This window comes from Theropithecus gelada, chromosome 17 (genome assembly GCF_003255815.1).
Source record: "Theropithecus gelada isolate Dixy chromosome 17, Tgel_1.0, whole genome shotgun sequence".
NCBI lineage: Eukaryota > Metazoa > Chordata > Mammalia > Primates > Cercopithecidae > Theropithecus > Theropithecus gelada.
The window spans coordinates 63,677,136-63,693,635 of record NC_037685.1 but is presented as its reverse complement, the minus strand read 5'-3'; the positions used below and the strand labels follow the sequence as shown (position 1 = coordinate 63,693,635).

General features: G+C 40.3%; 1 protein-coding gene across 2 annotated transcripts in view; it reads right to left on the bottom strand.

Annotated features, from left to right (window-relative positions):
* The window catches only part of FRY (FRY microtubule binding protein), a 274,104-nt gene that overhangs the window by 121,670 nt on the left and 135,934 nt on the right, over positions 1-16,500 (bottom strand). For both annotated transcript variants that reach the window (XM_025364711.1, XM_025364712.1), the window contains exons 17-20: positions 15,620-15,727; positions 5,958-6,216; positions 3,479-3,661; positions 1,162-1,248 (exon numbers count right to left, since the gene is read on the bottom strand). In XM_025364711.1, coding sequence (XP_025220496.1) covers positions 1,162-1,248; positions 3,479-3,661; positions 5,958-6,216; positions 15,620-15,727 — 637 coding nt within the window. The remainder of the gene's footprint in view (positions 1-1,161; positions 1,249-3,478; positions 3,662-5,957; positions 6,217-15,619; positions 15,728-16,500) is intronic.

Sequence of the window (16,500 nt, the reverse complement as noted above, 5' to 3'; positions counted from 1 at the left end):
GCAGGCATCGCTTCTCCCATTACTCTCTCCCCGTTTCTGTACATCTTCCTAAGTTCAGTATTGCTGAGCTAGTTACCCAGCTTAAGATTTTGATTTTGGTACACACAGAACAAAAGTACATGAACAAAATATAAAGCGCTATCTGTAGCCAAGTAGGATACGTACATTAAGCAAAGCTTAATATTCCGTTCCATGTCAAAACAATTTCAAATTCTAAAAGAGGTAGGACTATTTCACTATGACTGTTAAGGTCTGCAGTACCTGGCTTATAGTTTTAGTGTATTATTATTATGACCATAAGCAAGAACAGGGCTACTAAAAATAGGAATCTGTGTTCAATCAAGTCAGAAAAGGCCATGAAGAGCTCCGAAATGTCTTCAGGTTTTGTATACACTTATAATTATCTGACAAGTATCTGCACATCAGGCATCCGCAACATCAGTAACATGAATTCTGCAAGGAGTCTCAGCTCTGTCCTGCCTCCCTTCAGCTATTTAGCCCAGATTAATGCAGGTCCTGTTTTTACACTTTTATTTTTAAAGTCAGATAACTAAAATCAGTTTAAATTTCCCTTCTACACTTGTTCAGGAAATTGAAAGTTGCCAAAGGAAGAATGTATTTGTGTAGCAGATAAACCTCTCCTAGGTTCAGAGTCCAAACCTGGGAAGGAGAGTTCGAGAGACCAGACTTGACCCTGGGCTCTAAAACTCCCCTTTTGGGTGACTGTGGACTCATCCCTTAACATTTTTGAATTTCAGTAACTGTGAGAATCAAATCAAATAATAAATGTAAAAGCACTTTGTAAACTATAAAGTACCACATAAATAGAAGTTACATATTAAGTACAACATTAATTAAGTCTAATATTAAGTGATAAGTACAATGAAAAAGGCAAAGTAATTTTCCCTAAGAATCCTGAGCAATTCTTCTTAAAATTGTAGTTTACAAATATTATCTATATTCCTAAGACCCAGATTTTGTGTAAAATTTATCTTAAACTAACATCTGAAAAACTAGTCTTATCTTCATAAGTACCTTTGGGTCAGTTTACTAATCTGACATAAACACCCAAATTATTCCACATAATTTTTCAGTGACTCTCTACTTTAGATAGGTCCAGAGCTTTTAAGAGCCATTAATTGTAATCAAATGTGTACTTACTGAATCCGAAACTGCTACATGAATAAAACTTTCTAGAATGGAAGAACTTAGCTGATCCATGACATCAATCATCGGCCTGTCGTCATCCTGTACAAAGGGGAGGCGATTACTCTCTATGGGAAAATGAATCCTCCCCACCCACCCCACCACCTTCGTCTGATACATGAAACAGGACAGCTTGCGAGACAGCGATAAAGATTTTCTCACAGAAAAGTGAGTGCCTAGAGGGTGCAAGGCAGTGAGTAAAACTCCTGTGGTTCTAAGCTTCATCTTTCAAGTATAATTAGAATTCCAATTTCACATTGTACTGAAAAGACATACACCTGAATTTCAGACTCATACATGTACATGAGAATCTACCAACACCATACGTTATTCACTATGGTGTTCATGTTATTAATTTTGAGAAGTAGAAATCCTGCAAGAACATGCTTTGTTAGACCACCAACTAAAATGCTACTTACTTTAAGTCACTGGTCTGTTAAAATACCTGATAAACTGTTTACTGTGACTGAATTTTAGTCCCAAAGAAACCAGACTGACAACACACTCTTTGTAGTATCTACACAGTATATAACGATTTGATATACGATGCAAATTGGAAAGGGCACGAGAGAGTATCTAAGTGAAAATGCTACATGAATAATACATAAATGAATGGATTCATTCATTTATATATCATAAATAAATTCATCCATTCATTTATATATTATGAACATAATATATGTAATGAATATATAAATATTCATTTATTTATATATTATATATTCATTCACCACCCTTTATTATGGAGAAATTTGAAAATATAAAATTATTTACTCAAAAGCCTTATAGAAAAGCCTTAGAATGTCTCTATTTGTGTGTGAATGACAATGATTTAAAAAACATTATGGCAGGTCAAAGAAAACAACATATGAGGAACATCCTTGATGCAGTCTACTGGATTAACACTTAAGAAGTGGGGCGTTAGAGCCATGTGTATATATCTGTTGTTGAATTTTGGCTCTGTTACATTCCAGCTGTTGATTTTGAGGAAGGCATTTAACCTCTCTAAGCCTCAGTCTCAGTATCTGTACAATGGGATAATAACCAAACCAATCCTTACGTTATTATGAGGGTTAAATGAGATATTCTATATAAAGCACTTAGCAGAGTACCTGACACATACATGGTAATTATTATTATTATTATTATTATTTTATTTTATTTTTTTTTTGAGACGGAGTCTCGCTCTGTCGCCCAGGCTGGAGTGCAGTGGCCGGATCTCAGCTCACTGCAAGCTCCGCCTCCCGGGTTCACGCCATTCTCCTGCCTCAGCCTCCCGAGTAGCTGGGACTACAGGCGCCCGCCACCTCGCCCGGCTAGTTTTTTGTATTTTTTTAGTAGAGACGGGGTTTCACCGTGTTAGCCAGGATGGACATGGTAATTATTATTATCATTACTTTCATAATTACAAACATGATGAAGATTTGCTAAAATATAGCATGTCTTAGAGATTCATTTAAAAGATGCCAGAGATGTGGCCCTGAAATATATCAGAAAGCTATCTAAAGAAATGTGAACAGAAAAGATTGTGAAGTTGAAAATATTTTATAAAGACAGTGACTATGTCAAGTATTATAAAACCAAATTATTTTTAAAAGAAGAAAATAGAAAGTGATAATTTTCTAAAGAAGTATATGACATGAAAAGCTGGTCCTTCTTTCATCAAATTATGCACTTGGTTTGGCCACCCAAGCTACTTGCAAGAGAGCAAGAAGTGTTTTCTGTGAACAAGGTGTACAGCATTTGGCCACATGTGGGGTGTTAGCAGGCATTGATCATGCTTAATAATTGGCTTCCTTCTTCCATTTCAAGAGGACATGTTTTTTGTGATGCCATTTTCTACCATCATCAAGATTAAACATCTTTCAGTTTGCCAGACTTGCACCTTGATCATTTCAAATGAGATATATTATTTTTTCAATTTTATTCTCTAACATAAAGTAATAATATCTTCTTAATTAGATGTGTGCTGAACACTGTGGAGGAAATGATCCGCAGCCTAAATTAATCTTAAAATTCTTTACTTCTTAGCAAAGTAATGTCCCTGGAGAACTGGGATTGGTCTTTTCTATTGCTTTTAGAAAACATGACTTACATCTAGTAGATCAAGAATGCTATTACAATCGTTTAAAACCTAACAATGAATGAAAAATGCGACACCACATGTAACATAAAAGTACATGAAATAGTAATGCATCATTTGTACTTTTTAATCTAAATTTCAGAACAGTTGAAAGTAAGAAATGGAAAAATTCAGAAGACAAATCCATACCTCAGGCTGTCCCAGGGCAACAAATAACGCTCGAATTTCCTTGAGTATTAAAACGGACAGTTTGCGTGTGGCCACCTGGAAACTGCAGAGTAAAACCAGAGCAAAACCTTCTACAGCGTGGAGTACACTGCAGTGGGGACCTCGTTCCGACTGAATTCTGTGACTGGAGCCATTTGCAATGAGCTGTTATGCAATAAGAACAACATTCTGTATTCAGCAAAATAACAATGGAAGAAGAATAAACTCATGTTTTATATATCTTTTGCACATTTGACCTTGTAAATGTTAAAATAAATCACAATGGTTTAGAACCAGACATGTCTATGAATGTATTATTACTATTCATGAAATATCCTAGATCCCCTTTTGTCTTTCAGATCACTTGTTGCTGTGGAATATCATCAACCATCTGTTACTTCTGATGAAAAATAACTCTTCAAAGGCTATTAATGTTAATAAAAACACAACTCCTTTCATCTTTACCACTTGGTATTACACTGTATATACAATCAAAGTGGCCAAAGTTGTTATTTAAATTCTCCACAGACTTTTGGATACTATTAAATCGAATTTTCAAACATTTACTTTCTATTTCTCCTTGCCTACTTGTTTGTATGTTAGATTCTACTCTAGGTTTTGCACAGGTGTGTGATGGATTCTGAAAGTTCCCAATCCCCAACCAAGTGAATCTAAAGTAAAAGCAAGCCAGTCAACAGGGAAGTTTCCACCTTCATTTTTGTTTTCCCGTTACAAGCACATATAATCCTTGGTTTCCTACCTATCATGTGTTGGCATGTCTACAACACAGGGAAGGGAGAAGGAGCTGAATGTCATCTCTGGGGTTAGCCTCTCAGGAATCCCAGCTGTTCCCCAGATGCTACTATACTGCCGTGAGCCTCCACAGTCTTTAGACTCTCAGTTCCACTCTTCTCCAGCCAAACCCCTTTCTCCATCTGCTCATTGCCAATGCCAAGTTCCCACTGCCCTGGTTCTCCTCTGACAACACTCCTCCTCAATGTGCTCTGCAAAACGTTATCGCTACCTTAACCATTTAGGATTGAGACATGAAAGGATAAAGAAACCACAAGACTGCGCTGTCTTCTCCATGGATATTGAACAAAGCAACCCAGATGTTGCTGGCTAAAAACAACTAGTGGACAGCTGACTTTTATATACCTGTATCCACAGCCATATTCATATCAATATGTATATCCATATGTACGTCCACACCTACACCTACATCCACATCAATATCCACATCTACATCCACATCTATATCCACAACCCTATCCACATCCCTATCACATCCACATTTACATCCATATCCATATCTACATCCACACCCACACCCACATCTATATCCACAGCTACATCCACATCCACATTCCTATCCACATCCATATCACATCCATTTACATCCACATCCTATCTACATCCACACCCACACCCACACCCACATCCACATCCACATCCCTATCCACATCCACATCCCTATCCACATCCCTATCACATCCACATTTACATCCATATCCATATCTACATCCACACCCACACCTACATCCACATCCATGTCCACCCACATCAATATCCACATCCACATCTATATCCACAGCTACATCCACATCCACATCCCTATCCACATCCATATCACATCCATATGTATATCCACATCCACATCCTATCTACATCCACACCCACACCCACACCCACACCCACATCTACATCTGCATCTACATCCACACCCACACCCACACCCACATCCACATCCACATCCACACCCACACCCACATCCACACCTACATCCACACCCACATCCACATCCACATCCACATCCACATCCACATCCACATCCACATCCAGCTCTAAGTCCCTGGACTGTAGTCATTTGCTCTCACAAATATATTTGCACCATACTTCTCTGAAAAAAACAATTTCTATTCCCTAAATGACCTTGTGAATGTTAACAAGTCTAACCTGATGTGGAACATCATGCTCTGAGTTTCTTGGTCACAATTTATGCCAGTGGAAGAACTAAGGCCCACCACCAGAGAGGAAGTTCCTAGGTGGCTGGAAGTAAGAATTCTAAAGGTTCTAGACTGCCTCTCATTCACATATACAGTGCCTAAAAGAATATAAATTCAGCCGGGCATGGTGGCTCACACCTGTAATCCCACCACTCTGGGAGGCTGAGGCGGGAGGATCACTTGAGGTTGGGAGTTCGAGACCAGCCTGGCCAAGATGGCAAAACCCCAATCTCTGCTAAAAATACAAAAATTAGCTGGGTGTGATGGCATGCACCTGTAATCCCAGCTACTCGGGAGGCTGAGGCACGAGAATCACTTGAACCGGGAGGCGGACGTTGCAGTGAGCCGAGATCATGCTACTGTACTCCAGCCTGGGCAACAGAGTGAGACTGTCCCACCCCACAACACCAACAACAAAAAAGAATATAAATTCATGGGTAAGGTGTGAAAATCACCTCCGAATTTCTGATTTTGTTGGCTTGTTCATAGACTTTTCCTTGTGTCTGTATGACTAGTTTCCACTGGGTGAGCAGCTGCAGCAGCAACTTCAGGGACGAATCAAGGAGCGTGTGATGCATATCATTTACTTCCCGGAGCAGGAAGTTGGTAAAGCCAAATAGGACATCTTCTCTCCAATCTGAGAAGTCAACAAGTAAACCCTGAAGAGAATTTTGTGCAATATGTCGCAATTCATCATCCATGTGAATAGAGAGCCTGTGAAATGAATAACAGACAATAAAATCATTTACTTTATTAACTGGTCTCCTAGAGCTAAGAAGGAACATCTATTAATATATATCTCTTCTACTTGAGTCTGAAAATGGGTCTCCCTTATTTTTTGCTTAGTAAATGACTTACATAAATACTTTTTAAAAACTTCTAATTTGGCCAGGCACAGTGGCTCACACCTGTAATCCCAGCACTTTGGGAGGCTGAGGTGGGACGATTGCCTCAGTTCAGGAGTTCGAGGCCAGGTTGACTAACATGGTGAAACCCCTCCTCTACTAAAAATACAAAAATTAGCTGGGCGTGGTGGCACATGCCTGTAGTCCCCGGTACTTGGGAGGCTAGGCAGGAGAATCGCTTGAACCCGGGAGGCAGAGGTTGCGGTGAGCCAAGATCGTGCCACTGCACTCCAGCCTGGGCAACAGAGTGAAACTCCATCTCAAACAAAACAAAACAAAACAAACTTCTAATTTTAGAATTACTGAAGCGTTGCAAAGATAATACAGAGTTTTCTGATATAGTGTTTTTCCGGCCTCCCCTAATATTAACATCTTATATAACCATGGTACATTTAGCAAAACTAAGAACTTAATATTGGGAAGAAGCTATTAACTTTACTCAGATTTCACCAGTTTTCCAATGATGTCCTTTTTCTGTTTCAGAATGCAATCCAAGACATCACACTGCATTTAGCTGTACTGTATATGAACACTTTTTAATACATCACTGGCTACAGAATAAATTAGTATCGAATCCTATTTTTAAGGATGAGGAACCTGAGTACTGGAGAAGCTAAAGGACTCATCCAGAAGCTCAGTATAAATGAGCAATCAGAGTAAGGCCAGTGGTCCTAAATCGGTTTTGCTCCTTGGGATATTTGGCAATGTCTGGAGATATTTCCGGCTGCACACCTTGGGGTGTGGTAGAGGCATCTCTCCAGTGGGTAGAAGCTAGGGATGTTGCTAAACACCCTACAATGCACAGGACAGTTCCCTGTGACAAAGAATTTTCTGGCCCAAAATGTCGACAGTGCCAAGGTTGAGAAATTTTGAGTGAGTTAGCAGAATTCTAGTGTATCTGTGGTTTAATCTAGAACACCACAATAATATTAAATCTTGACATTGGTAGGATGGATTATTGCTAACCTATTGCTTTACATATTCATTCATTTATTTAATAAGCAAAGGCTTTTAAGAGACACCTTCGTAAGATTCAGTCATTATATGCCCTGTGTACAGCACTTAGGATATTGAGTTTGGTGTGGCTGTGTCTATTGGGTGAGGTGCCTGCAAGAGTGAGGTGTGAGACAGTGCTGGAGAGGAAGCAGATGCAGCTCACTGAAGGGTCTTTGGGCCACCCAGGGAGACAACACAGCAGGGAAGGGGTTCAGAGTGTGTGCTCTGGAATCAGAATGCCTGGATCAGTGTCTTGCCTCTGTCACTTATTAGCTACGTGACTTCAGGCTAGTCACTTAACCTCTAAGCCTCAGATTGGTGAAATGGGGGTACTAACTGTAACTGCATTCCATAAACCTGTTGTGAGGGTCACTGAATTATCCATGTGCAATGTTTAGCACTGCTCAGATCACAGAGTAGGCACTCAGTAATGTTAGCTATTATTAGAAGAAAATGAATTGTATCCTGAAAGTTATAGGGAAATAAACATGATTAGATTCACTCTTGAGAAAAGAGAGTCACGCAGGAAAGGGAGAATGCCTTGGAGAAGAAACAAGGCACAGGCCACCTAAGAGGTCACTGCAGTCACTTAAGCAACAAGTGGTGAGGGCCTGACCAAAGCAGAGAAGTGTGGTAGGGTAAGGGCAGATGGAGGCCAAAGACACTGAAAAGATAGAGTTTCCAGGACTCAGTAGCCTGCAGGTGTTCAGTGTCAGAGAAGAACATGGCTGAGTCAATGGAGGCTCCATACCCAGGGCAAATAGAAGACAACGTTGCAGCCCAGAGTGGTTAATGAATTTGCTCAAAATTAACAAAGGGAAGAGCCAGGAATTCAATCTAGGACTTCTAATCTTTAATCCAAAATACTTCCCACAAAACAAGCCTGGCACAAGTCACCCTAGTTATCACTCTCAAATAGATAGCATTTCAAAAGCCTGATAAGATAAGCAAACTCTTGTCTTATTTTCTAAAGCTTAAAGTACACCAGTTGGTCCAGTCTGACAATATAAACTAGGTAAAAAGTTCTTTAGTTCACAGATTTACACTGAGTCAGGGAATATATTTTCTGTCTCAAAAGCATGCAAAGTTCTAAACAGACCCTGAGAAGGAAGAGCTAAGCTAATTTTTCAGGGACGTCTTATACAATTAAATTTACAGTTCTTAAGTGGTTGCTGAAAAAAGAATGAGAAGCCTTTAACCTGGGCTTCCAATCTAGAATTGTCTGAAACAGGAGTTTTCAAACTTTCTTTATATTGCATTCAGCAGCAGATCTATCTTTTTTTCCAATAGAAGTTTATGTAGAGCTCTGTGGTGGTGAATTTTATGTGTCAACTTGGCTGGACCTCGGTGCCCAGATATTTGGCTGACATTATTCTGGATGTTTTTGGATGAGATTAACATTTGAATCAGTGGACTCTGAGGAAAGCAATTTCCCCACCTCATGTGGGTGGGCCTCATTTGACCAGCTGCAGGCCTGACTAGAACAAAAGACTGGACTCCCCTGAGCAAGAGAGAATTCTACCGCCTTTAGACTTCATCTGCAACATTGGTTCTTCCTGCTTCTACAGCAGACTGCGTTTGGATTCAAACTGGAAACTTGGCTCTTCTGAATCTCCAGCCTGCCGGCCTTCAGACGAGAATGGCAGCACTGGCTCTCCTGCATCTCCAGCTTGCTGGCCCCCCATGAAGATTTTGGACCTGCCAGTCTCCATAACTACATGAGCCAATTCCTTACAATAAATCTCTTTCTCTCTATATACATCTTATTGTTTCTGTTTCTCTCTGGAGAATTCTAATACAAACTTCAATATATAGATACATAAAACCTGAGTCACTCTGGTTAAAGCTGGGGGTAAACGGCCGGAAGCCCACCCATTTGGGGAGAATACACTCCTTCACTGGCCAAGCAGCTGAGTCATCTCTGCAGTCCATGGTTTGAAAACACTAGTTTATGAAAACCACTTGAAGTCATTTCCCCATCTTACGTTTATTATTCTAATTTACTATATTTAGATCTGTCTATGGTCCTGAAGGTCTTAGAAAATAAGCTTCCACAGATAAGAAGCCACCATTTTTAGGACAGGTAATAGTTTAGTAACCAGGAACTGCAGACACTACATAAATGTTAACTGATAGTAATGACAGTGGTCACAATTTTGTGTCTCCCACAAAATTTATATGTTGAAGTCCTAACTCCCAGTACCTTAGAATGTGACCTTATTTGGAAATGAGGTCATTGCAGATGTAACTAGCTAAGTTAAGAAGAGGTTGTGGGCCCCTAATCCAATATGACTGGTGTCCTTATAAAAAGCGCACTTTTGTAGACAGACAAACACATGTGGATAATGCCATATGAAGATAAAGGCAGACATCAGGGTGATGCTTCTACAAGCCAAGGGATGCCAAAGAGTGCCAGCAAACTACCAGAAGCCAGGTGACAGGCTTGGAGCAGATTCCCTCTCATAGTCTTGAGCAGGACACAACCCTGCTGACACCCTGATCTTGGACCTCTAGCCTCCAGAACTGTGAGAGAATAAATTTTTGGTGTTTAGGCCACTCATTTTTTGACACTTTGTTATGGCAGCCCTAGCAAACCAATATAATCATGAAACCAGGCAAGAACCAAGGACGAAAGCCATGTCACAGTCTATTTTCATGAAGCCTTTAAGTAAAGGCTTTTAAGTAAAGGAAAACTTTCAGCTTTCCAAATGAGATCGATTCTACTCTTCATCTAACTTTGCTCTCATGCACAATCTGCAATCTAGAATCTGTTTTAACTTCAAACCCACAATGCAGGATCATTTTCAGGACTCTTGGAGCCCCAAGGCAGTGTAGTCCTTGCTATTCCTGGTGGTCATGTCTCTTAAAATGACAGTATTTACCTACTCTACCAGTGAAAGGCTCAAAAATATTCCTGGAGGATGAAGACCAGGGAGGGGAAAGGGCTTCTGGGATAGAAGGCTCAGCTGGTTATAAAAGTGGAATGTTTGTAGAAGAAAAAGGCCCAGACTGCCACAGAACTGAGACTGAGAGGAAATCACCTATCAAGACAAGTCTGTGGGTAGCAGGTGAGGGGTAAGGGGAAGAAGCTGTGAAAACGACAAGGCTCCCTCCCTGTGTCCTGTCCCTTGAAGCGTATAAGCAGAGCGCTGCCTGTCAGATACAGTTGCCATCTCTTCCACTCAGTTCTTCCTCATTTTTACTTTTATTAGATTTTGACCAGATAATCAAGATCTTGTGAAACACATGGGATTTTACATTATAAAGCAGGAAAAAAACAAAAACAAATACAAAAACAGCTATCTAAAAGGGAAAAGAAGGCTTGGAGTTAAATAAGAAAGATGTCCAGACATTCTGACTACCCAGGAAAGCAGCGTGGAGCTGGCTTACGGATTTACAAATCCTATTAGATCTCCTTCTCTAGCAAGGATGAGGGTGCGAGACAGCAGTTCCCCCAACTGGGCCATCTTGATAGAGAAACTAGACCAGGAAAGAAAGAACAGGTCTCAACTGCAAACTAAACAGGTGCAGTCATAATTTTAAAAACTGTCCTTTGAGAGAGTTTGGTGGCAGCAATTAAGAGAGAACAGAGAGACTTTAAGAGAAAGCAACTTGTGAAGATATCTGGCTAGCTTGGGGAACTAAGGCTAAATTTCTGAGAAGGTGATTTGGTTCTCAGAAGCCTACAATAAAAGAAACCAGTGTTGCCAATACCAATTGCAGCTGCCCCTCCCAGGCAGCTGGGATCAGGAGCACTAAGCAGGCCTGGTGTGATTCTCACTGCTCATGTCAGAAAGCGAATGCACAGCTGTATTCTGCACAGGCCACCTGTGCCACTGCCAGTGGTCCTGGGCCTTGTCTGCAGTGATGGAGAACAACTGAGTGGTGTGATCACAAGGGCACGTGCTGCTCAGACAAGGGTGCTACTGAACAAGTCAGGACATGTCATAAAATGGGGAAAAAATAGAACAAAGCTGCCTTCTTGGTTGATCACATCAGAAATATGACTTTTAACGGAAAACACTTGCATAAGCTGAGCTTCGGATTCTGATGGAATCACCTCAGTAGCTTTTAATAATGTTTTTTACAGAGATGCAAGAAAGAAAAGGGGTGATTTCAAATTCACAAACCATATCCAGAAGAAAAGACAAATTAGGAGAAACATCCTCCTTTGAACTAGGCAAGATAAGCAAAAGCTTATTAGGAGGAAGTGCCCCACAATGTCACCAAGGGCAGTGGAGGAAGAAACACTGAAAGTGAAGCCCAGCAGACAAGGATTTCCAAAAGAAGGAGCTTGAGAGAGGTGGACTATTCACCACCAGGGTAGTTCACCAGAAGGGGTGGAAATTTCTTCTTTGAGGCTATTAAAGAATGAACTCCCATCTATCTACAGTGGTTTGAACTACACCTCAACTAAAATACAGAAATATGACTAAGGGAATTATTGAGGCAATATATACAATTGAGACGAGTTCTCTTTCAGCTACTCCAAACAACTAACCACTTTCCACAACACAGGCATATGTGGAAAAGGGAAAGCAGAATAAATGTTTAATAATTTTTAGATACCCCAGAAGACTGTGGAATCTGTGTATGCATTATCTCAGAAGTTTCTACAAATAACAAGGAAATACCACACAAAACGTGTTTATTATTTTGCATAAAACCAATGACATTTGGAAAATTCTATAAATTTGGGAAATAGATTTACCCTTCTGAAATTCAATATCCTTATCTAAAAATAAGAATGAACATGTGCCCAGCTTATCTAACATAATGTATACGAAAGGCATTGTATAGCACAGTGTATGTTCTTTGAATGTGAAGATATCTGAAAATGATAAACTAACATTTGCTAAGACCTTTGAAAGAGGAGGGTGAATACTGAACAGCAAGTCCTTGGTGCATGCAAGGTACTGCAGGAAGTGACAAGGACAGGAGCCTGTGGACTGCTAGCGAAAGCTCCCTCTTGTGGTCAAATGACAGAGCAGGAAACATCTAGGAGAGGAGAGCGAGAGAAAAAGATGGCGGCTGCCAAGGCGAGACAGCTACCCTTTCTGTCTGGAGAATCCTCAGGGATCCCGACAGCTGCGCAGGTCAGGCTCTGCAGAGGATGGGAAGGAAGCACCCCCATGGGTCTTACCTAGATGTCAGGAGGGCCTGTGAAGCTTCCATGGAGCCACATGGAAAGGTTCTCACACTTGGCTATTATGAGCTGGCTGAGCAATACATGTAAAGTAAGAAATCTAGTAGCTTGAAGAAGGCAGTTTTCCAGCTTCGTTGTCATGTGCAACATACAAATGCATGTCTGAGGTGTGAGTGTCTGTGATATTCAGCCATTACTCAAAGGGCAGCAAGGGCCTGAGAGCAGTTGTGTGGGACATACAGTTGAAACTCCTTACAGGGTAACTGAGCTGGGAGGGACGGAAAACCTGCATGAACACTGCCCTTATTTTACCAATTATGAAAAAAATAAAACAAGTTTTTGAGTAAAAAAAGTACCACGGATGTGACTGTGAAGTGTCAGAAATAACAGGTCTTACCCCTCTCTGACTAGACCATGTATTATCTCAGGTCAACTGAATCTGAAGGCAACTGGACTGTGAGGGTATAAAGTGACTGAAGACTTCTTGTGTGGCACTCGAAACCCACATTTATTGCTATTGAATTACTTCACTTTTGTCCTCTGACCCTCTCGAGGAGATCTGAAGAGGCTCATTTTCTCACAGGTTAATAGGACTCTATGTGCAGGTCGCTAACTCTAGTTATCCTTCCCCCCGAGGAGAACAGCCTCTGGCTTCTTTTGAAGCTTATTAAAAAGGTCCCTTCATGGATTTCCCATATAAACCAGGCATTTTCTTGATTTCTCCCTAAGACTTAAACTCTCAGGAATATTTATTTGTTCTGTTCCCTCAGGAAAAAAAAAGAAAAACAAAACAAAACAAAACAAAAAACAGCACCCATTGCTTTGGGCTTGGTAAGAATGTAACTAATAATAAACAGGACGCACCATAAATAGCACTAGCATTCCAACCACATCTGACAGAATTCCCTCCCAACACGCCTGGCACCATGGTCTGGGGGTTTGGGCTTCACTGGATTGGGCTGTCAACGTGATTCCAGAGGTAGGAGCCTCCCACTCAGACTTATGGCAAAATAGCATTAGAGACTTTACCAGAAAGAGAACACTTCATGCTGTTCAAAACACTTGGTACTTCAAAGGCCTCAGTGTATATAATCACCAATTAGACTTCTATTGAATAAAGTGAACTATCCTTCTACTTCAATTTAACTGAAAACTTTTTCCCTGCAGACGCCTCCTCTCTCTAACCACAAGTCTTGTCATCTAGCCCTCTCAACAGTCCTAAGAGGTAGGCAGTCTCATTCCAATTTCACCAAAATTTTACCAAGGGAAAAGGACAGGCTTGAGGGTTAAATAATTATTTGCCCGGATCATGCAGGTAGTAAAATGGCAAAGGAATGTAGGGAAATGAAGTTCAGGCTTTTAGAGGATTGTTTTCTTCCAATTCTCTTGTCCTGCTTCCTCCATGTCTGTTGATGGTGGCCCTCTTTCTCCAGATGGTCATGCGGCCGTGGAGGGGGGCTTTTCGCTCAGCCACCTGTGCTCTGGGGAAATACACGTCTCCTGATCATGCCGCCTCCTCCAATGCTGTCCACAGCAAACGGACAGGCTCTCCTTTATGTTTTCGGTAGCTCTAGACCTTGTCTCACAGCTTTTCTCTATTCTCAGTCTCTGCCCTCATCCCGGGTGACTCAGTATTAGCATGGATGACCCTTCCAGTCTTAGTCTCTCTTTCCCTCAGCTTCCCCCAGCCCCTAAATCATCATGTTCATTATTCTTTGGAAACCCACTCTTTGTTCCTCCACAGGTCTTCCCCTTGCCCTGAACTGGAAAGCCCTTTTTGATCCAGGCTTATTTTTTCCTGTTTCCCTCTGCTTTCCTGCTTCCAGGGAATGTGCTCTTCGCTCATATTCTGGTTGCTAGGTCTCAAAAGGTACACCCTAAGCGTGGACTGGAAAGAAGAAGGATCCACGGCTGGAAGGCTGCTGATAACAGCGGAAAGAGGCTACAGTGGTGGGTGACATTGGTGGGAAAGGTGCTCTCAGAAGGTGAGAGAATGTGAGTAAACTAGGCTATGCATAATGCATCATTCATTCAGTCAGCATGAATATTTGTTATCCTTCTCCAGGCTTTTCTTTTATTCTACCATTATAACCAGATTATAGAGCCTAAATTGACATTTTTTGTCATCTTGTTCCCCAGCTTAAAACTTCATCAGTCCAAATGCCTCAACAAGTACTTAAGATTAGCTGAAAATCTACCTCTTCAGTCTTATTTCCGTTTCTTTTCATCATTGGGTTTGTAAACTATTTTCTCTTTTCTCCCCCCAAACCAATGATGACTTTTGTTCTTCCTCATTCCATGCATCCCACGTGTCTAATAATTTTGCTTTCCAAATTGCACTTAGGTTTTGTCACTTTCGATTTTTAAATTAAATACATGCATAACTGTCAACTGGAGCTCCAGATCAATGTGAGATAACTAAGCTTACTAAACTATAATAAGATAATTTCACTCAAAGAAAATAAATTTTAGGTTCTCACTGGATTGTGCATTGGGAGGGTGATAAATATGATTTTGGGCAGTTTTCTGAAGCACTATACTGAAACTAGTTTAGGATATCGACCACCTGCATTCTTGTCCCCCTGGGGGTCTGTGGGCCTCAGATTGGGTATCAGACTCTGAATGAACTCTTTTTTGGCCATGCCCATTTCATTTCCTGGTTCTACCTCTCTGCCTTTGCTCATGTCTCTGCCTTTACCTTTTTGAACTCTACCTTCCCTTCAAGGGAAGCTCAAGTTCCACCTTCTCTCAAGAGTTATTTGTTGCCTTCCCCAGTCCACAGTAATCTCTTACCCATGAATCGTGTATCATACATTTTTTGTGCCATTAGTTTGCACAGCACAGGTTTGGGTTGTTAACGACCTTACGTGCTTATGTATTTGCTTCTAAGTTGGATTTTAAACCCCTTGAACATGGGAAAAATAATTTTTAAAAATGTGTTTTTTCCTGCCCATACACAGTACCTCATTTGGTAAATATTTGTCCATTGTAAACTACCATTCTATTTATTTTTTCAGGAGTCATGACAAAGGATTGAAATTAATTTTGGTCAAACAATGTTCTCACCTACCTAGCCAGCAAGTCAATAAGTTCAAGTTTTGACATCCCATCAGGAAGCAGTCGAGGAATAGCAGCAACACAGGTCCTGAAAAGATCTATTTTTGGCTTTCTCTCACCCCTAGAATTAGAAGACAAAATTTTAAAATAGGTCAAAAAGTTGTGAAAATAAAAACAAAATGAATTAAGTACATGAACAAAGACTAGAATCCATGCCTTCTGAAGTCACAGCCTGGTGTTAGCTCCATGTTATTCTCAAATATTTATGCCCTTTGTAGCCTGACCAGTTCTAATAAAACTTTAAGTAATTTAAATGTAAGACAGAAGTATATGTCTGAAAAGAAAAATGCTGATATCAATAGTATTTTACCTTGAGTTTACCCTTTAGTTGGGTCTAGTCCAGTTGCATTTAAAACACCAGAATCACAGAAATGGCTAAGTACATCCACATGAAGAAATGTATTTCATTCATTCCTACATTCAGCATTTAAAAATGGAATATATATATATATATATGTGTGTGTGTGTGTGTGTGTGTGTGTATATATATATATATATATGGAATGGTGCCTTTTGTAACTGTGATATCTAGCAGCTTCTCTCCCTGATGAGTTATGCTTCTCCCCTAGAGCCTTTTGTCCTGTTTTTTAAAAATTAAGTGCTTCCAAAATAAATCTTTCAAAATAAGTAAAATTCTGAAATGTATATAGTTGTGCACCCATTTCTGACTTTTAAAGTGATACTGATGGGCCTGACCTCTATGGAGATTTCCTTCTCTATTTTTAATTAATTTCTTGAGAATATGAATGTTTAATGATAATTAATGCCTTCTGCATTCTGTTGGAAAATGTGAAGGAGAAATAGATATTTTGTGTTATTTCAATTTTTAGTTGT